The 22,613-nt window shown below is 37.5% G+C and overlaps 1 protein-coding gene across 2 annotated transcripts in view; it reads left to right on the top strand.

Annotated features, from left to right (window-relative positions):
* Positions 1 to 2,811: 2,811 nt before the first annotated feature.
* Positions 2,812 to 22,613, top strand: part of RASA2 (RAS p21 protein activator 2) — a 40,350-nt gene continuing 20,548 nt past the window's right edge. Inside the window, exons 1-5 of one of the 2 annotated variants that reach the window (XM_017726490.1) lie at positions 2,812 to 3,105; positions 8,419 to 8,522; positions 9,554 to 9,648; positions 14,259 to 14,335; positions 21,947 to 22,030. In XM_017726490.1, the coding sequence (XP_017581979.1) occupies positions 3,029 to 3,105; positions 8,419 to 8,522; positions 9,554 to 9,648; positions 14,259 to 14,335; positions 21,947 to 22,030 (437 nt within the window). In that variant the 5' untranslated portion in view covers positions 2,812 to 3,028. The remainder of the gene's footprint in view (positions 3,106 to 8,418; positions 8,523 to 9,553; positions 9,649 to 14,258; positions 14,336 to 21,946; positions 22,031 to 22,613) is intronic. The other variant, XM_017726489.1, reaches the window with a different exon arrangement.

Raw genomic sequence — 22,613 nt, 5'->3', positions numbered from 1 at the left:
CCCATTTTCTCCTAGAGCTCATTTGACAAAGTTCAGGATGCATTCTTTTTCAAACTTGCACTGTGTTTTTCACACTGCATGGTTATCTTGGGTTATGCTGCACCCCTGGGGTGGAATTTATTGTTGCTATATAATATAATGTGTTTAGTCCTGTGAAGCAAATACTTTGAAGTTTGTGTACATAAATTTCTTCTGGCAGGGGCCCAGATCAAAGAAATTTGGAAGATGGACACTAATTGAACACTTTCACTTGAAGAGGATATTACATATATGCACTGAAAATGTAAACATTAAGTAGATATTTGATGTTGTTAATACTTGATTTTTATGCAATCATTATAGCCTTAGTTTTTTCAGAAAAAGGAAGAGGTAGTGTAATTGAAGACTTGAGCCTTTTTTTTTTTTTAAAGGAAATAAACTTCTTGGAAGAGTTGGACCACTGTATGGGTGGAAAGTCTCCCACAATCACAGATGCTAAGAGGTGTTAGAAAGGATGTGAAATCTCATGCTCTCTACTTCACCTGGCAAGTGCTCTGCGGTTATTTTTAACTCAGGACTGAGAATGATCCTCTCCTACCAAAAGTTTGTCTGTGCCTTAAAGCCAGACACTTGGGCTACGAAATAAAGGTTTTTAACTCATTAGAAAATCAGATCACAGAATATTCTGAGTTGAAAGGGACCCATAAGGATCATTGATTTCAGCTCTTAAGTGAATGGCTCATATGGGGATTGAACCCACAGCCTTGGTGTTATTAGCACCATGCTCTAAACAACTGAAATCAAAACTTGTATTTTGTGTATTCCTCTGGGTGGAAGGTTTCTTTTAAAACTGAAAAACTGCACTATATTATAGATACAAATAGTGAATTATTCAGAAATATTTAATTTTTACTCCTTTTAAGAAAATATGAAACTATAATAATTGTAATCTCCTTTCAAAGTCCACTGTACTGTGCTTTTACAGTAATGATTAAATAATGTTATATTTTTAATATTTTATGGGAAAATAGGACAGTGTTGAGTATTAACTAAAAAATAAAGAATCTTTTTAGGAACAGCTGAAAAATCCAGTTCGTGTTTATTAATTATAAACTTACAGTATCAGGAGCTCTCCCAAATTGATGAACTGCATTTTATATGTCATATGTTTTATGAAATTAGCTCTTAAAAAAAAAAAAAAATTAAGGCAGTAAATAAGCAGGTAATCTTATGCTTTTTCTTGGTTCTCCTGCAATATCTCACTTAAGGGTGACTTGGAGTTTAGTCTCTTTTTGGAGTCTAAAGCCACTGAAACCCAGTTCTGTTCATGTCTCTCAGTCTGTCAACATGAAGTGTGGCATTTAAAAATAATGTGTGTATTTCCTCCTCTCCTGCGGCCAAGCTGATGAAAAGCTTGTTGATGCTTTTGAGAGCACAAGTTTTAACTGTGGAAGTTCTTTAAGTGTCTGTTCATGCTTTCCATCAGTGTCTATATCCCTGACCTGGAAAATGTCATGATTGAAGGTCAGACTGTGTTCCTGTTAAACTGTCATGTTCTCTGAGCAAAGACAGTTGGGGCAGCCTTTGCAATGCTGGGCATTACTTACTTAACTTTCAAGACTGTAATAAGTTAACCTAAATTAACCATCTAACTCAAAAAGAGTGTGGAGGAGAAAGGAAACAGAACTTTGATTTTACATCTTACCAGCATAGAGAATAAAGCTTACTTACTGTGCTTCATATCTGCATTTTTTAAAAAATAAACATGTATGACATTTCAAATCTAGTTTCAAACTGTGGTTTCTGAAAGGTCTTATGCTGTTCAGACATTAAAGTAATTAAAACTCAATACTTTGATGTATTTTTCATTCTATTTTTAATATCTTTTATAAGTAGATAATGTTTAGATAAAGTTGATTCCACATGTCATTGGGAGAGGTATTTCCAGCAGCAGGCAAGGGTGGACACTACTGTGAAAGTCCTGGCTAAGACCTATTGCAGAGTGATACAGTTCTGGTTGCACTTGGTTTGGACAATCAAGTGGAACAGGGACAGACCACCTGCTCTGATTAGAAGCCTCTCATGGGAGAGAGCACCAGAAAGGCTTGTCATTTCTTTCAGCAAAATAAAAGCTGAAAAGGGTCTGTTTGCTGTCTTCAGACATTCAAAGGGGGAGGAGACATCCAGGCAGAAAGTCACTGTTTAATCTGGAGGACAGTGTTGCTTTAAATTAATGTAGATGTCTGTAGCATTTGGATTTTGGAAGAGCTTTCCAATTTCAACTGGTTTTTAGCTGTGACTGCTTTGAGGGAGCCATTTCCTTAAAGATCTGCCTTATGTCCAGCATGTTACTGCAGTGGCCTACATTCAATACCCAGCAAATCTTTGTATTCTTGTGCTGCCAATCTTTCTTTCTTATTAGAAACTTCCTTTTCTTCTTTTCCATGTTGCATTGAATCAGGAGGTGATGATTTCCCCCTTTTGCTAGTTAGGAAAAAAATAAACAGTACTCATGAGGGATATACTTTCAAAGGCTCAGCCAACTCAAAATCTGCTGTTCATTGTGGAAAATGAAATAAAGATTTGATGGGCGAGTTCTTATTAATCAGCTTCCTTTAGCCAAAGTATTTGCGGAGAAAACACCAAGTGAACAATAGCTCAGCCAGATCATGTCTTGGTGTTATGACCTCAGGCTGTGAGCTTCTCGGATTTAGCAAGTTGTGCAGGGTCAAGCCCGAGATGAGACCTTTCAAGGGAAAGTGCAGGTGCTGCAGGAAGTGGTGTTCATGAGTCAGTGTGTGTCTCTTCCTGTCAACTCTCATTCCACGTGAAGCTGGATGTAGCAACTTTTCTGCCCTCATGAAGCTTATGAATTGAAAATGATTATTGAAATGCATACCAACTGAATGGAAAAATCAATTTTTTGGACGCAGTAGAACTGTAACATTCCTGTACCTAATATTTTGTAAGTTTTTCCCCTGCAGTATTTACAGTAATTTTTTTTTTTTTTTTATTTACAGATGATGCCAAACACTTAGTACCCAACAAAATGAGAGACTTTTTCTGTACCATAAACTTGGATCAAGAAGAAGTTTTTCGTACACAGGTGGTTGAAAAATCTTTAAGGTAAGCTCAGTTTTTAAATGGATATGATAAGCAAGACTGCCCAATACCAGTGTGCATGGCTTTTGCTTGTACTACTTCAAAATGAGAACTGACTTGTGGCAGCTACTCAGAGACGTTACAGCAATGTGTAAATCATGAGAGTGTTGCAAGAAGACAAAATTGAGTCTTGTGAGTACAGCAGTGTTTTTAAAATGAAGTATGCTAGAATATATTTCCGTATTCTGTTCCATTGGGCAGCATAACATTCTTTTTCTTGCTAGGTTGTTTTCAAGGGAAAGAAATCTACTTGTTACTTGCTCCCCATGCCATTTCCTACTTCTGGCAAGCAGTCGAACTGTATTGGTGGAATTCTGCTCTTACTGCGTATCTGGTAAAACCTGTTTCTAGAATGAAGGAACCGGAACTTTGCCATGTCTGAGAGTTTTCTGTGCTGTGGGTTGTCCCCTGAACGGACCTTGTTCTCTCCTGTAATTCTTGTTCTGGGAATTTTAACAGTACCCACACCGAATGCCTTGCTTTGCCTCCCTGGGCACCATTTACTTTAGATTCTGCTACTGTCTAAGAGCCTTAAAAGAATCAAATAAAAAGTCAGGATGAAGCAGCTGCAGTAGTGTAGGTGCTTTCATGTCTCAAAACTCTGAAGTTCACTGAGGACCCAAAAAAGCATCCCTGCAGCTTTGTTGTTCAGAATATCTGAGTGACAGTTTCAGTTATGTGGAGGTGATAGCAAACCTTCCTCTTAAAACCTAGACAGTCTGTTCAAATTCTTGGAAGTTTTCCTAATTCCTTTTCCCAGTGGTTTTGTTGTTAGTGTTTGTTCTTTGAGCTTTCTCTCCAGATGTTTACAGGTGAGGCACAGCTCAGCTGCAAACTTAAATAAGGAAATTTATTTTTTCATAACATCATTTCAGAGCGTCCTTTTGCTTCTGCATGAAAAGCAAATGCCGCACGTACAAACAAATATAACAAATATTTGGCTTATATTCCTAATCTGTAACTGCTGTAGTCAGATCCATAAAAGTTTCAGAATTTAACTGTCTGCAATTGAGATTGTTTTGCTATTCAAACTCAATTGAATAATCCTTCAGAGGAGAATGTTAAAGAGACTCTATTGATAAAGCAGAAACTTAACATTTCCCCTTCAAATAGACAGTAGTTTGATGAGCAAAATAACCCCAACCAAACATATCTGAAAAAGAGAGACTTTGCTGTCCAATTTTGATGCTAATAATAGAAACCATAGAAGTTACTACTATGCTCAGAAGTAAGACCTGTTAGCTTTGATGTTTACACAGACATTTTTATTATATTCTGTTTAAGAACTATTAAATTTACGTACTTTCATCACCTGATAATAATATAAGTATTAGTTGCATAATAAAACATTTGATAAAACATCTTAGATCCATCAAAAATGTTAATAGTACTGAGGTTTTAACTGACATTTAATTACAATGTCATTAATACTTTACAGAGGAAATAAAGTAAAAAAAAAATCTCACTATAACAAAACAGTTGGGGAGAGAGGAGTCTCAAATAGCACACCTCAAATAGAAAATTTTTCAGGTGATACGAAATTAATATTTGTAAGATAACAACATTTTATTAGAAGTTAGAATACAGTATTTTGAATCATTCTTTGCCCATAGGCACCTTTCTGTCTCCACTGACTTCATAGGTGACTTCCTTCATCCTCGGAATTAGGGGAGGGATCCATACAAACGGGTGAAAGGTAATAAAATAACTTACACTCTGTTAGCACCAACCAGAGTTGGGTGCTTACACTTGATTGCTACTGTGTATGCAGTTATGAAGGCTGGCTCTCATTCTAGAGACTTAAACAACGTCTTGTTTCTTATTGCTGTGTTAAACTATAAACTGTACTAACCTAGAGGCACTGGGACAGGAGATGAAAGCTCCAATCTCTTATTAACCTGAAAACTTTATAAACTGCTTTTCAGTAAGGTGTAGTACAGTATAATTTTAATCATAGATACAACTTTGAATTTCATTGCTTTGTTTCATACTATGTGCTTGCTTTTTCTTACACACGTAATTCACAGTCTGTTTTTGTCACTGTATTATGTGTTGCAAATTTATACAAGTTGTAGTCTAAATTTTGGTCTCGTGAATATCAGCTAGTTAAATGTCTGTGGAAGTAATTATCACTAAAATTAAAATTAGTTTTGACTACAATGATTGAAAACTATTAAGAAGTGTATTTTTAAAATGTGCAAATAGGTTTGGCCTTCCACCAGCACTGGAAGAGTTGTTGGAGTGCAGATGTAAAACAAATGACTTTCCAAAGTTAGAAAAACCCCACTAATTAATACTTAAGTGAAAGACAGATATTTTGGCTAATGACTGAAGAAATATTTCCTGACAGGGTGTGGGATCTGTGTGGGTTCTAAGGAAAGAATTTTTTTTTGTTTCCCCTTGGAAAGTTTAAAGAATATCCATGAGCCTCCTCAGATGTTTGTGGTCAAATACGAGGAATGGGTGGAGGGGGATGGAATTTGGGTATGTGTGTGTCCTCTTCTTAATTTAAACTAAATTCAGTGGGGTTTTTTTTCCAGCTGAACTTTGTGGTAGTGCAAGGTTATAGCAGAAATTAATTCCCTTGTTGATGTAACCATTGCTTTTATTAATTGACAGATCGGGGCATTGGTCAGGGTCCACAAAGAACTGCCAGGTTGCTATACCAAGGAAGGGAAGAGCAGAGGAGTGTGTTACACAGTGAAATTTAATCTTCTGTATTACTGTAATCCCATTCTTCCTGTATGACAGTCTGGTTGTCCTTTGAATTAGTGCTATCTTCTAATTTTGTATCTGTCACAGTCTTTAAAGTTCTTGCATCAAAGTCACAAATGAAAGTACTAGAATCCCTGAGGAACAGGATGAGTGAGTTCTCCATTTTAATTATTCCTCATTGGTGTAAACTGTTGTACCCCATCAGCCAGTTCTGTATCCACCTAAGAATTTCTTTACTAATCCATTGTATTTTTTACCTTAAATTTTCTCTCTCTGCCTCATACTTTGCTAAAGAATAATTAACAACTGATAACCAGTGTTAATTTAGGTAAAGAAAAATTTATCAACATGAGTAGAGCAATGCATTACATTCTATTTATGCTCATAAAGACTTGTTCTTTCTTGCTGAATCTGAGACTTAATGTAGTGTTGAAGTAAAAATAATAATAAAGAATGTTAATGGCTGCTCATTAGGGGTTAGGGATATATGTAGCTGCAAAGTTTGCTCTCTTTAGCTGCAAGATAAAGGTGCTAAATAGATTTTTTTGAAGTGTCTGCTTATAGTCTCCATCTCAGCCTAATTATAATTGGATTCTCAGAGTCCCATAGATCCATCAAGAATAGGAACTTAAAGCCTTGGCACTTGCTGGTGTGCAGTGCAGTCTGGTGTTTCCTTAGGATGCCTGTCTGAAGCTGAACTAAAGCAGAGTTTCCCTTGACACCAGTGCCAGCTCATTCTCCCAGATCCTTCTGCTGTACTAGCTCTTTGTTTGTACTGCTGCAACTTTATTTGTATAGCTGTGAGGGAAACCAGATGATGGAATTGACCTAAGTTTAAAATAACTCTTTGTTTCATCCTTGGTTTTGGTCTGAGTTATCATGTCAATACCATAAAAATGAGCAGTGATGGTAATAAGGAGGTTGAAGCTGTTCAGAGCTGCACTGCTGCTAAAGGGAATGCTCATGAGTTTATACCGTCAGTCATGGTGCTGACAAGAAGAACCCAACCCTCATAATCAAAGGAGAATTTCTTGGCTTTGAAATTACAAAAAAAGAAGGGGAAAAAAAAAGAAGTGGGGAGCTGAAAAACCACAGTTGAATCTTTCAACTGAGAAATTTAAAATTACTTCTCAGTGTAGTGCAAAGGCTAATACTGAGTTGTCTGCTCTGAAGCCTGTGGTAAAAGGTCTGTGTTTTAACAAAAAGAACATTTTCACTTGTGGAATTCCTTATAATGAATTCCTGCCCTTAAAGCTGTTGTTTCTAAAAATCTATTCTAGACATTTGAAATACTAGATTTTTTGGCTGTTTTCTTTCCACTTTTCAAGTTAGTTGTCAGCTCTTCTTTTTAATTTATTTAATGAGCCATTATCCTTAAGCATTGGGTGGTGTTTTCTTTTACTGTGATTGTTTTGAAGGGAAGAGTAGGGATGGTGACCTATTCTTCCTGGTTTCCTTTTGGGTAGGTAATAACATGAGCTGCTTGTTCAAAATACAAGCATATTTGTATTAGTTTAATAAAGTATTGTAACAATAGTGTCATAATGATACTTTGCTAGGAAACAAACCCCAACATTAGTTTCACGGTTTAGTCTAGCTGTTATCACAGTACTTTTCTGCATAAAATTAGTTTCATGAACTTCAGCACCTTTCCCTGGTGATACTAATACATTGTAATTGAAACTATTTTAAGTCTTTTGAGAACCTAGTTGTTCTAAAATAGCAGGATTTTTCTGTGGATCCACTTGACTTTCAGAATTCATCACTTGCAGTAATGCAAGGAACATTGTGGTTTTTTCAGTCTTGAAATACAGTTTTCTCACTGCTGGCTCTGATTACATCAATAAGTACTCCTTAAGTTTAATGAGAGTATTAGTTCTGGAAGTGAATATACCAACACATTGTATGAAATATGTGTAACACAGAGGAACCCAGGGTCTTTTTCTGTAGAGGGCTGTGCAAATGGCAGTTAAATAGGGTGAACTGTAAACATGATACTGGACTTCTTTAGATGGAGAACTGTGATGACAGTTTTGGAATGAGGGAGATTATGTATTTGAGATTAACATTTCTCTTTTTCCCTGTTCTATCTTATAGTTTCTAGTGATAATGACTTCTTCTTACAGGTCTGGATCTTAGAGCAGCAGTTTTGATGTGGAAGTTAAAGCTAAACAAATGCCAGTTAGTTAAGTAATCAATATTGTGTTTAAATGTAGTTTAATTATGTACTGAATAAGAAAATGAAACAAAACTTGTGCATGTCTCAGGAAGTCTAGAGAACCAGCTAGAATAATTTCAAGACAGAAAAATAGAATTGAAATTACAGAGGAGACACCACTTTCTGTGTGTGCTCTGATTCCTACCTTTTCTTAAACAGAAGGCATTGCCGTGTTATTGTGTGTTCTTGTATTGAAATGATTTTGGGTGGCTTTGATGACAGGTCAGTGTAGTGGTAAGGGCCGTGGACTGAGACAGCGGTAAAAATACAGCTTTTTAATGTTCATCTTCGATATAAATTGCATAAAGTCTTTCTCTGTTTTAACTGTAAAACTTTCTTTGCAGCCCTTATTTTGGAGAGGAGTTTTACTTTGAGATTCCAAGAACATTCCAGTGGTTGTCCTTCTATATATATGATAAAAGTGTTTTGCAAAAGGACCTGCGTATAGGTAAGTGTCTATGAGGTGCTGTCTGCATCTTGCATAACACTTGGTTGTTTTCAATAGCATTATATGCAGGATTACAGATACAAGTATTGGTGAAGCATCATTCAAAACTGTGTATAGTGCACTTAAATGCTCCTTTAAAGTTTGAAAAGAAGGGTCTTATTTCCTTGCTTCCTTCTATTACACTAAAATATGTTTGGTTTTTAGGCTAGTAGGACATTTTATAGTCTTATTATGGTCTGAATACATTTTTAAAAATTCTCTTCATTTCTTCTCCAGTTTTGCTTCATTGGAATATTTGAATAATTGTCACTACTTGTAGGTCTTTAAAGAATAAATTGTGGAATAATTCCACAATAATTACAGTTGTGGAATAATTCTTAAAACTATTGATAGATAATTTTTCTCCCTGACAGTGCAACCTGTAACTTAGAGACGTACAAAGCATTTGGCAGCAATTCGTGTAGCTTAAGGGAAAAATTGTAAGAGGTGGATTTCTATTTCTCCCCCCACTGCATAATGGCTTTATTGCAGCTGCTTTTTGGATACAGTTGCTACAAAGCTCTAATAGTCTGCTAGTCTGTGGAAGAAGCCATCACTGTACTTGAATTGAGGAAGGAAATAATTTGCACCAGGATGTCAGATAATTTGATATAATAACAGCTTTCCAAATAGCAATCAGAAGAGTAAAAGGCATCTACTTCAGTTTCCTGTTTAAACATTCAGCACTGTTTCTGTTTTCTCAGATCTATTACGTTATTTCCAGCCTCTAGTGTGTTCTTTATTTTATGTTCTTGTTAGTGATATCCAGGATAACAAATCGTAATTAATGTCATCAGGCTTTTATATAAACTATTTTCTGATTTACTTACCCATAACATTCCTTGTTTTATTTCTTCATATAGCATCATAAACTTTAAAAAAACCCCTAAAAGCGAGTTTAAAAAAAATCAAATTTCAAACATATTTAAATATTTGTTCTATTCAGATGAAGGTGATATTTATGCTTCTCTCTCCCTGCCACCCTCCCTCAGGAAAGGTGTCAATCAAAAAAGAAGATTTATGCAACTACACAGGAAAAGAGAACTGGTTTATGCTTCAACCTGTTGATTCTAATTCAGAGGTCCAGGTAACTATTAAATTGCACATTTACATTTCGAAAGTTAAATACAGATAAGGACATGCGATGGTAGAAGTTTACATTGAGCTGTGGGAGATAGGGCTTAGCATCTGTATTTCTTGGGAGGCAGTTGTGTCTTCAGTTTGGTTAGAGAATAATGCAGACTCTACTCCTAAGATGACTGTATTATTCCTTATGGTACTTAAAACTGGCAGAAGATATGAAACAACTGTTTGGGAAATGTCTTAGCAGTATTTTGATGTCTGAAATGCTTGTAAGAGGAGCCATATTCTTGAGGCACATGAATGGATCCTAAAACTCTTGAATAATTTTTTTTAGTAATTTTTGGTGTTAACTGAAACAATGGCTGATTATGTGAAATAGTTAGTCTCCAAAACTTGGAGGTACTTCTGCTGTGTTAGTTTATCTTATCTTGAAACACTTTCTGCATTCAGTATCAAACAACTTGCACTTCACAGTTTTATTTCAGCCTGTGGTTCCAGTTCTTCAAACAGGATTTTTCTAGGAATAGGTAAAAATGAGATGGCTCTAGAAGTTGTAGAGATTCTCTTTTTGGTATCAAGAACAAAACAGAATTCTTGAGAATCTCTTAGCCTTGTTGTGATAAACTATTCGGTTTAATAGGGTTTTTTCCAGATTTGCCTGAGGGCAAAAGTCTTAGACTTGACAGTGTTCGTATTGTTTTAGTAACCTGAAAGTCCCTTTGGGTAGGGAGAATCCTGGCTGCTTTTACAAGAAGTGAATGTGCACAGAATTCTCATTATTTTCACAGATTATTCATTTATGAGCCATAAGTTTAGCCTTCTGGGTGTAGGAGGGCATGTGGTTGCTTTACATGAAGACAGATTTTCAAAATGTCTGAATACCACTTCCTTTTCCCTGTTGAAAATCAGTCCTTCTCAGTTATGATAGTCTGGAATAGAATGGTTCATTTGGAAGGGACCTAGAGATCATCAAGTCTAGCTGCAAATTGTCTTCTTTGAATTCTTTCATGTAATCACTCTGAAACTAGAAAGTACTTTTTAGATATGAACTGAAAGGCAGTTTCCACTTTGACTTAAACATTGTCATGCTTGCTATGTTTTTTCTGTCATAAAAATGTATTGAAGAAAGTATTACTTTTTGTCATAACACGACATGAGTATTTGAAAATTCAATTAGAATATTCCATTAATAGAATGTAGTGGTTTCTTACATACTGGAAATTAAAAGTTTATAGTTTTCCATGGCTTTGTGACTCACAGCAGAATGTAAGCTCTTACTGATACTTTACTTTGACTGGGACATGTGCAAAGCACTGTCCTCCGTGACACTTCCATTAAGAGATGACCTTTTCTGCTCAGGTGTGTGCTCCTTATATTTATCTTTTCTTGAGTCAGGGCATTTGGGTAGGTTTCTCCTGTCCTGCTTTATTTTTCCATAAAAGTCTTAAGAGCAGAGCTGAGACCAGTTCCCATCTGCCACATTTGCCTGAAATCTTGTTGGCTTGGATGTGCCATACAGCACTGAAATGTCCTCAGAGATGTCCAAGATTGTTGGTTGGACATGGCTGAAAGCAAGTAGACTTTTACATTGAGCATGTGCAGAAAAAGTGCATGAAATGTTTATAAAGCTAAATCACAGTTTGGAAGGGGAAAAAAAGTTGTTTTCTTCTCCTCATGGCACTGTATATGTAGTTGATTTTTTGTTCCTCTGGTTCCCTCCATGTGATTATTTTTCAGAATTTATGATGTGTGCAAGGCAATAGGATAGCGTAGAAATATTTTGTGTTCCATTAATATGTGCAGGACACTTTACAGTTGCTTGGTTGGGATTTATTTTTGGGCTTTTCCATAAGTTTGCATTTATTTCAAGAAAACTGTACTTTTTATGTACCAGTCATCTATTCTTTATAGGTTAACTGGTAGAATTAGCAGCCTGTATGCCAGGGATTTTAGTGGTGGAGGTTTTTAGAAAGCATCTGCTCTGCTCTGTGTTTTGATCTTAGCTTGGTTTTTTTTGTTGTTTTGCTGCTGTTTGCAGTATTATGAGTCCATATTATTCTCGTTTTCTTGAAACTTTTTCCTTTCTCCACTAGTCTTGAAAAATAAATACAAACATGGGACTACTAAGTAAATAAACCAGAAGTTGGGTGAAACAGGCCACATTTAACTGCAGCTGGCACAAACTTGTTTATATATATTAGCTTTTAAAAAAAATTCTTGTTTTCTAAAATGCACATAGTGTCAGCATGCTGGTAAAATTGTTAGGATTGCTTGCCCCCTTTTTTATTTATAAAATCTTCATTAATCTGGTTTGAAATTGCTCATTTGATTAAACATGCCTTTGAGCTTCATTATTCATGGCAAGAAACTTTTATAGGGATTTTTACATACATAGCTTTATACCTATATTTATACATAGGTATAGTTTTTGTAGAGATCTGCACTTGAAAAACACATTGGTAAGATCAAAATATTTTACACACTGTTAAGGTCTTTGAAGGTAAATTTAACATTCATTGTTCTTTTTCTTAGAGTTTTATTGACACAGATCCTATCAATTTTATCTTGCTATATTAAGTACCTGAAAATTGACTGTTAACCCATTTGTAAAGTTAAAATGGTACCTACCTGCCTTTGAGCAACGCTGAGATCTACAGATGCAGAGTGCGTTAATATGAAGTCACTGTTTGTTTTTAATTTACTGTATAAGAATGGCTGATTTCTGTGTTTCGAAGTAAAAGCCATCTGTACAGCCACATTTAAAACCCAGTTGTGTATTATGTCAGAAGTTCTGATACAGATCTGCAGATCAGCCACTTCAGGAAGCCATCGCGCTGCTCTCAACAAACAAAATGACAAAAATGTACTAAAACTCTCCATGCATGTTGGGGAAATACTTACTTAGAGCCATGTTACTGTGGTCATCGTAGTACTGAGCTGGGAGCAAACTACATCCACAGATAGTTCTCAGGAGCAGTAATGTGCTATTTTACTCCTACTGTTCAGTGTAAAACACAATTTGTGGGTTTTGCTTTTAAAAGCAAAAGGAAGATATTTAGGCCATTCACAGCATCTGTTTTCTAAAACAAGTGAAGTCAGCTATTGTAATAAATACTAATAATGTTTGTCTTCTCATTTGTAATTCAAAAACTTTGCCTTGTAAGGTTGTTGGCATGCTTTTCAGTATCCTGTTTTTATCCCGTAAATCTCTTTTTGTAGTGGAGTTTCTCTGCTTGACAAATACTTTCTTAATGTACCTGTGTTCCTGTCCCTGTAGTAACAGTTTGCAAAACATTTGGCAGGCATCCCAAAACAGTTATGTTTGGAACTGCCTTGTAAAAGAAGCTTCATTTCTCCTCCCATGTGATGAACAGAGAGGGAAACGCAGCCTTTGCCTCAGGGGATTTACAATAAAAACATTGCAGTTTTATGTCAAAACATAACTGTTACAGAAATGTGTGCAAGGTCAGCTAAGGGTTTTACTTCCATCTTAGTGGAAAGGCAAAGCTGTAGATCACATTATGATTTGCTTTGCCTTTCCACTAAGATGGAAGTAAATTACTTTTATGACTTTGCCACTCCTGAAAATCACCTTCCAGAGCCCTTCCCTGAGAATGTTGGTTGTGGACAGACCAGTATCATCTGTTGTTCCATTTATCAAATAGGCAAAGTCTGGGAATACCAAGGAGAACATTGTTAGAGGAAAGACTCTGTGTCTGATTATCTTAGATGTGAAAGTCAACACAAACAGCCAGGCACTGAAATGAGTAGCAGGTGTTGTTCAGGCGGTAGCTGTTTGGAGTAAGGTTAAGGTACTACATTTTGGTCATCCCAGGAAAGTTGCCTATCATGGTTTGACGTTTTTGGAGCCTTCTATTGAGAGGGTACAGTAGCTTGGCCCTTGCTGAGTTCTGAGGTTAATCCATGCTGTGCCATAATTTATGGATTCTTTTCTTTAAATACTTCTTGCCATATCAGAAAAAGAAAAGGAGGAAGCTGGGTTTAGCAATTATTGCCACCTTTTCCTCTCTTTTGGTTCTGTTTACTGTTCCTTGCATACATCAGCAGTCTTCATGAGATAGTTGAAAACTGCCCTGGGATGCACAGTGATCTTCAGTCTGGTGTGATGGACAGGATTTCACAGTGGATATTAAATGCTGCTGGTCTGCTGGTTATGGCTTCTGCATACTATTCTACTTTTCTACCTGCCTTCAGAGTCCAAGGTCATTTTAGAACTTTCCCCTGAAGTGTTCAGAAATTCATGTCTGTGCAAGGGTTCATCCCATGCTTAGGACAAAATAGCTGAGACTCTTGCTCTTGATAGTTGCTCATACTGGAAGAAATACTTCTGGATTTTAAATCTGTAGAGGCTTGACCAGTTCTTGTGCTGTCTGCAGATGGAGATAGTGCTTCTCTATAGGAAAGTCTCAAAGTTCACATACATCCATCATACTCTACTTGAAGGATATGTGCTCTAGATGGGTATTTTCTTCAACTGGTTATATTGGAATTACCTTAAATCTTTTGACTGTAAACTACATTACTGTTCTAATTCCTACTTTTAAAATAAATACTTTTAAAACTGTTTGTGTTTCTCTCCTGGTTTTTTTTCAGGGAAAAGTTCACCTTGAATTAAAACTGAATGAACTGATAACAGACAATGGATCCGTGTGCCAGCAGCTAGTAGTACAGTAAGGAAATCCATTAATCCTTTAATATTTGGTTGTTTGTTAGAACGTTATGTGATTTGTCTTTCCTGATACTGGATGTCTGCATGTCTTGGTACCAATAGCATTTTTCTTTTTATATGACTTTTCCTTGGAATCTGCCTTATGAGGAAATGAGTATATGCCTAGGGAACTCCTGCAGAAATTCTTCGCAGCTGCTCATCTCTGCTGCCAAAGCACTCACCTTTATTGGGACTGTTAGGATTAGTGTCTTGTAATTCCAGTTGAATTGGGTCTGGTGAGAAAGCTAGGAATGTGCAGTGCAGCTGACAACCAGAACTTACAGTACTGCTGTTACTGACAGAATTACTGCTGCAGATGGGGTTTTTTTGAGTTGGTATGGGAAAATTCATTGCTGGTTTTGCTTCAGAATTAGTTTCTTGTGGCAAACCATGATAAGAAATGCTTACAGAAAAACAAAGTACAGGAGTTGTGGTTCTGGACTAGCATGTTTGCCACATTTCAGTAAAACTTCTAAGCAACAACTTAATAAGGAGTTTCGCTACCAAACTTAATTTTGGCTCTGAAGTGTAAAAATGCTACAGCATGTCAAAGAGCATCATAGAGACAGTACATTTTTTGTACATTTGCTAATGTAATTTTCATTATGAAATTAAGATGATTTTTTTTTGTCTTAGTCAACTATCTAAATCCAGATGAATAGTTGAGTTGGAGCAGGACCCAGCAAAGTGGTCTGTTTGCTGTTCTCTAACTTGGTATGAAGGGGAAGCTATTCTGTGGTAGAACTAAGCTAGTGAAACTGGTAATGCTTTAATGACTTCGGCTCATAATTCAGGTAAAATGAAAACTTGCTGGACATAGAGTTATCTTTATTACTTAAAGATAATTCGAAATGCATCTGCTTTTATAGTAGGGTAGCAGCATGGTTCATTGGGAGTCCTGCTGCTCTTATTTTTGTATCCCACTTGCAGCACAAAGCAGAAGTAGAACAGCTTTTTCCCCACAGGCTATTCACTACCAAAAGCTGGCTGGAGCTTTTTGACTTTGTGTTTTAGTCCCAACTTTCTTCATTCTCAGAATGTTTGGGGTTTTTTTATGTTCCTGCACTTTAAGTTAGTGTTGTGGGGGTTATTATTTTAAAAACTTACTTGGATTTTTCATAGGATGAAGAAAAGTTGCATTAGAAAGTTACTGTTGCAAATTGCAGTTTTGAGTGGGAAGTGGTTTACTCACTGTGCCCTCTCTTAGGATCTCTTTATGACGGAGATAATTGATCAAAAGGAAGCCAGGGTTCTCTTTTGGTTGCTGCACTCACCCACTCACTGACATGTGGGAGAGGACTGTGCGTTAGACGCTGCAGTATTACATCAGTGCTTTTGTCTGAGGTTATGAAATTCACTGAGTTCCTTAAACTAAAAATGTTTAGTAGGATTTTACCACACGGCCTGCTACCCTTGAAATAATTTACTGCATTAGTAATATATTGTACATAAATACATTTTGGATGTACATGTGAGAGTTTGAGAAATAAGAATCTGTAATACCACTGAATGTGGTATTATAGAAATGGATGAGAGGGCATTTTTGAGATGCATTTGATCTTAAAGCGTGAGGAACTTACAAAAAATACATGTGGAAGTATTAAAGAGAAAATTTAAACTCTTTAAAACTCTGCTGGTTTTGTAAATTTCCCATGATAATTAGTAAGTGATGCACTTGCTGCTATGTTTCACTAGTCACCAGGCCTCAAGAAGACATCGAATTATTGACTCCTTTAACAAAGCTGAAAGATAGAAAGGAGCAGAACTGTGATAGAGTAAAAGAGAGTCAAGAAGTGGGCAGAAATGTTTCTGTCTCTGACTCTTCTTCATCTGTTCTAAACTGGAAAATACTGGCCACAGGAAAAAAAATCACTGAAAAAAAATTTTTGAAATACAGGCTATGATACTTGCCTTTCAGGAGCAACATTTTACTTCATGTTCAAGTTAATTGTGTCTCCATGTAATGAGAGTGAGATGTTTTCAAACCTTCACCTGTGGGGTGTGCCCAGCCCCTGCCGTGGAAGGAGGCCTGCTGAGATAAAGCAATGGCATAACCTGCCAGCAGAATCCCCTTGGAAAAGGCAGCGCTGTTCGGTGAGGGTGAGAGAAAGCAAGAACCATGATCCTCTGGGAGACCCTATGTAGATTCCTTGTAACCCATTGCCTTCTACCCTCTCACACCCACCCTTGTATCCCTGTAAGAAAAGAGAGTCAAGAAGTGGGCAGAAATGTTTCTGTCTCTGACTCTTCTTCATCTGTTCTAAACTGGAAAATACTGGCCACAGGAAAAAAAATCACTGAAAAAAAATTTTTGAAATACAGGCTATGATACTTGCCTTTCAGGAGCAACATTTTACTTCATGTTCAAGTTAATTGTGTCTCCATGTAATGAGAGTGAGATGTTTTCAAACCTTCACCTGTGGGGTGTGCCCAGCCCCTGCCGTGGAAGGAGGCCTGCTGAGATAAAGCAATGGCATAACCTGCCAGCAGAATCCCCTTGGAAAAGGCAGCGCTGTTCGGTGAGGGTGAGAGAAAGCAAGAACCATGATCCTCTGGGAGACCCTATGTAGATTCCTTGTAACCCATTGCCTTCTACCCTCTCACACCCACCCTTGTATCCCTGTAAGATCTACCCTTCTCCCCCTTTGAGTTTGGAGAACTTGTCCCTAGCCTACCCTTCGCAGGGGTGCAGAGTAATAAACCTGCCTCATGTGGAACTGCTGAACGAGCCTCTTGTCTCTCTCCTCCTAGTCCAGCCTGGGGTTTGCCCCGCAGAACAAGAGCTGAAGTCACTCTTGCTGAAATCCCTAGAGAGCTGGCAGCCTGCTGAGACAGGCCCCCCCTGCGAAGGCACCCCGGCCGCTGAGGGATCACCGCAGACCTCTGGAAGACTGTCCCTTGCGGGACGCTCTCTCTGGGTCGGTCACAGCTTCCTGGGTCTGAGCCACGGACCCCAACCTGGCTGCTATAGCCACCAGTTAAATTTTGTAGGATAAGAGAATTCTAGATACTTTTGCTGCCTTCTGTGCTTAGTTAAGTTGCTAATGGATTTCTACTGTGTATTCTTGAGAGTCCAGAAGTTCTACAAAGATGAAAAATACTAGCTTCAACTTTCATTACACAAGATTACACATGGTGTTTAGTGCACACGCGATAGCAAGTAGTTCAAAGGCTGTGATTTTGAGTATTATCTGGAGTCCCCTGTTACCTTGTGGCTGAACCAAAACGATGACTGGCTAGGAAATGCATTCCTGTTGTTTTGGGTCTGTAAACATGGTTGTAGAAGCTTTCTCTACTTGTCTTCTAGATGAGTTTTATGATGAAGATTGATTTAAAAACTCAATTCCAATCACTTCTTTGACATATAGCATAGTTAATCTTCCTTTGGTGAAGGACTGTCTTAGAGCTCATGTAGAGCAGGCTAAGCCCTGATTTTACACAAATTTTTTGTCTTAATTGCAAACTTCCTGTTAAGTTTCATGCAGATACGGTCACAGACTGTTTGTGAATTAAAACTTTGTTTTGTCTCTGATACTAATTGTTTCCTTTTCTAAGGTGTGAATGAGAAGGGGAAAAGGATAGTGCAAGAGTTTACTTGCTGACTCAGTGTGGGCTCTTTTTTTGAAACCACAATGGCATGTATGGTAGCATGCTTCACAAATATGTGCTTGCAGCTCTTGCTGGGAGTCCCTAAGAACAAGTTTGCATGACCATTGTTTGCATATTTGCTGCTTCTGAAATAGATGATACTTGAACAGCTTCTTGCCAAATTAGGCAGTTGGGTGGTAGCACCTGCCTTCTCTGGGATTAACAGCCCTTCAGCTCTGAAAGAAGGTTTTGTGTATTTACAGTGTGAATACTTCAAAGCCCAGAAATGGTTTATTACAGCCAGGTTTTGACTTCATTGCAACCGCTTTTCTAAACAAATTATATATCATGTGCTCTTAAATTGACCTGTCAGTTTGTTACTGTCCTGTTTATACCTCATCTGCTTGTATGAAGTTGTTCTAGGGAACATAGCAATTTTATGAAGTGCACATACAGATCCTAATGGCTGCAGTTAGGGAGAGTCTGTCCTTGGAGAACTTCAGTTGATTTGAATGGTGGAGATAGAGTCACTCAGTCATTAGGGGGTTTATTGTGGGCTGGGTCTTTTTAAGGACGTATTTTCATCTTACAAGATGAATATATGCCATTTGTATCTGAAAGGCTCTCATTTCCTGTGTGAAACTCCTCTTGCACAACAAACTACTGAGATGAGAATTAATGTAAACTGAATCATATCTTAGACTCTACTGGAACAGAGCAGTAGTTGGAGAAAAGAACCAAAGTTCTTCTGTTGTCTGTTGTGTAGACTTTACATAAGGGTATAGTAGTCTAAAATATAAAATAAAAGGCTTTTAAGTTCCTGTCTACTTCTTCAAACTCTATGCATTTATGCCTTTTGAATGACAACTGGCTAGCTAGGTAGATGAAATTATTTGTCAAAGCTGAAATATTTTTATTGTATGTTAGAAATGTATTTATTATGGTTGTCAGAATAGGAGTGTATATATAGTGTTATTTTCTTTTTTGATTGGTCAGAATGTTTGGCATTTTGTTGGTGGTGGTTTTGATGGGATTTCTTGGTTGTTGTTTTCCTGTTTAAAGGAGACTGGAGTTCTAGCACTTTGCCTGATTCTTCGAGGAAAAGGCAGTATTACTGTGCAATTTGCTGACTGGCAAACTTAGTGAGGTTTTTTCCATTCCATTCATTTCCATTCCAACTTTTCCATTTCTGTTAAGTCTACTATAGTTTAGCCACTTCAGACATCTTCAGAATTTTTAAACATGTTTACTGGAGGCCGTTTGTTTAGTAGCTTAAAAGTATCGGTAATGATTCAGTGTGGTGTGCTCAGTCCCTGGGGAGGAACAATCTGGCCCGGTAGTGCTGAGTCGATTTAATGGCTTCCTATCCCTAATGGCTGCTTGCCTTTGGAGCTTGGGAGGGCTCCTGCCTGATGAGGGTAATTCAGTTTGCCAAACTGACAACTGGCTTGAAACCTAAAAGCTTCCTGTGAGGGTGGTAAACAGAAGCAGCAGTTAGCTGACTTGGCTGTGCTGTCACATACTGTGTCTAAAGCAGACTCCAGGCAGTCCCTGCAGACTGAAGGGATGGATATGACTGGCAAGCTTGGAGTGAGAGATGGAAGGGGAGGAGGTGAGGTAAATTTGGAACAAATTTTTGTGTGTCATAGGTGTGGAAGAGAAAGATTTTGAGGTATTAGGAGCTGATGGTCAGGGGAGATGTTGGACCAGGGCAGGCTGTCTAAGCTAGGCAGACCATACTTGCTGGCAGCAGAACTGGGACTTGGGCAGGAGGTAAAAAGGGAATGCTAGAGCTGTCTCCACAGGGAGACCAGCTGGAGCATGAAATCAACTTGAAGTGACAGATCCATATGATGAATCCAGAGATCCTAGTTCTGCTGCAAGGCTGTGAAGTTGTCAGTAAAATGTTTTTCAACTCACAGGAAATCACAAACAAGCCTTTCTTTAGTTTGTGTGTGTTGTGGTCAAGAGAACAGAACAAGCTGTTTGTATTACTAAAAGTCCCACAGACTCATACCTGTTTGCTTCAGAAATCCAGGAGCTTGGTGAACATGTCAAAGACTGTAAGAAGAGAAATGGTGGTGTTCTTGTTAAAACAGTTGAATTCTCTTTAGATAAGGTTGACTGATCCATCTGCTATGAAGTTCCTATGAGATTCAAGTTGCAGCTGGTTTATAGGTACGCTCAGCACTCACACCTGAAACTGCAAAGCCCGAGGAGCTGCAGAGTGTTTTGTGCTACAGGATGCCCATCAGTCTGAAAAAATCAAGTCCTGCCTCAGATCAGAGACCCCAAATGACTGAAAAGTCTAGACAGTTTATTTTTGTTGCCACTCTTCAGTGCCACGTGTGTGTTGGAGGAGGAATCAATTAATGCTTATGAAACAACTAGATGTTTCAAGAACCCATTTAAATGGTGGGTTTGAAATCACTGTAGGGCTCATTGTGATTCAAAAATTATTGAAATGCTGAAAGCCACGTGCTTGGTAACTGGAAGAAAAATAACAAATGATTGTGCAGTGGTTCAGCACTAAATGTTCCCTGAACTGGCTAAGACAGAGGGACTTTTGGGGGGGAAAATACCATCTGGTTTATAATTGTGCATACTCCAAAGAGGGTGGAGTTTTGAGGCAGCACAGGAGTGTTAGTGTCTTGTTTCCACACTTGTGTTTGAATTTGCAGCTCCTGTTATTCTTTTAACACCATTTTTCTGTGTAACAGTACATAAAGCATTTATTTAAAAATGTGTGCAGCTACATAACTTTAATTTGATCTTCACAACTTATTATTCCACATTATGATATTAGAACATTTACTTAATTGTTCTTATGAATTTACAGAAGTCTATTTTCTCCTTAAGTTGCCTAGGTTTTGGATTTTATTCAAACTAGCAAATATGACAACTGAAACTTTATTGCATTAATTTAGTTAAATTCCTGCAATACAGCTAAAAAAATAAATTATTTTAAAGAAAATGGGAATATAACATTCAGATCTTATTTGTGTTTTGTTTATGAAATTTTGTAATTTGCTGAATATTTCTGGACTTAAATTACAGTGTGCATGGTTACATTAGAGCATCATTTTGCTAGAAAGTCTGGTTTCTGCTATGAATTTACAAACTCTGCTGCTTTACTTTTGCTGTTCCAGCTGCTTTTTGTTAATGCTCATATGTGGGCAGCATCTAAAGGTTAGGCAGCTTGCTGACCCAGCTCTGTGCTGCTGCTGTGGTGATTCAAAGATTGCAAGACTTCAGAAAGGGTCCAGAGAAGGTTTCTCTGTCTCCACAAGCATTAATTGCCAACCATCCTGTCCCTTTTGCATCAGGACTGGTGAACAGTGTGCCTGTGTACCTGTTAAACATCACCTTACCACTTACTGTATGAATTACGGAAGAAAACAGTATTTTTAAAAGGGCCATTTAACCCTGAACATGGGCTGTTGTGAAAAGAGTTTGGAAATAAACCTTAAGCACTATTTCAAAGGTTGAGCTAGAACTATACACTGTAATGGTTTTGGTTGCTTAATTTTAAATATAATTTCAGGATTTAACTTTGCATTTCTTAGCATAACTCAGAATGTAGGTTATCCAAAATAAAATATTTCAATCTATTTTAATGCCTTCCAGATGCAGCTGCTGCCATTCGATGTGGCCAGATAACTTTTTGTAGGCCTTGAGAAATCAAATTTAAAAGTTAAAGAAATCTGCAGTTTCTCCTAACATAGTAGTTCATTTTACTTATGATTTTGTCTTTCATGTGTGATACTGGAATGTCTTTATCAAAGCAATTCCAAGAGTTTCATTCTCACAGAGCCCCCTAAGTCTTACTGTACACTTGAGTATTATTTTGTATTACCATCTATCTTTGTGTAATACAGCAGAACATCAAAAAAAAAAAGTTTTCAAAAAGAAAGCATTGCTTAGGTTTTATTTTTTTAAGCCAAATATTTGCTTCACTGATCTATTGTTTGCCTTTTCCCTGTAGCATAAAGGAGTGTCATGGGTTGCCTCTTATAAACGGACAGAATTGTGATCCTTATGCAACAGTATCTCTTGTGGGGCCTTCCAGGTAACATTTTAGTATAAAATGAATAAATCTAAAAGTGCTGTGATGTTGAATTGGAAAAGAAAGTCACAGGTTTTAAGCAAAATCTTTAAAACGCAGGAAAATCTTCCAGTGCTTTCATGTGTATATCACATCTCCATGGATACTGTTCTCTCCCCTGCCCTGCCATACTCTCAAGACTGGGATGGTGTTTGGTCTGTCTGAATTGCCTGCACTTGTCAAGAACCACTTGTGACTCAGTTCTTTCCTGTGTTTTGTACTGGACTCTTGATTTCTGCACTGTGCTTCCTGTTAATCTATGTGAAATTCTTGTATGCCATGATACAGTCAATTGCTCACTCACCTTCCTCTCTTCTCCATTTTTCTTAATGTGTGGGTTTCTTTGCAGCAAATGTGTAGTAACTGGGAGGAGACGAGAGAGTCGAGGTTCTGGAACACCTTCACGATGCTGTGTTCAGAATCCCCACAGCTCAAATGTCTCCCTGTTTTTGATCAGTAATCCTCAATAACTGTTGGGTTCTTTCATTTAAGAAAAATCCTGCATCCCACACATTCACTGTGTGCAAGTCCCTGCCCAATAAGGAGG

This window comes from Corvus brachyrhynchos, unplaced genomic scaffold (genome assembly GCF_000691975.1).
Source record: "Corvus brachyrhynchos isolate BGI_N302 unplaced genomic scaffold, ASM69197v1 scaffold221, whole genome shotgun sequence".
Taxonomy (NCBI): Eukaryota; Metazoa; Chordata; class Aves; order Passeriformes; family Corvidae; genus Corvus; species Corvus brachyrhynchos.
Note: the sequence above shows the minus strand (reverse complement) of the source record. Positions and strands in the feature narration are given on the sequence as shown.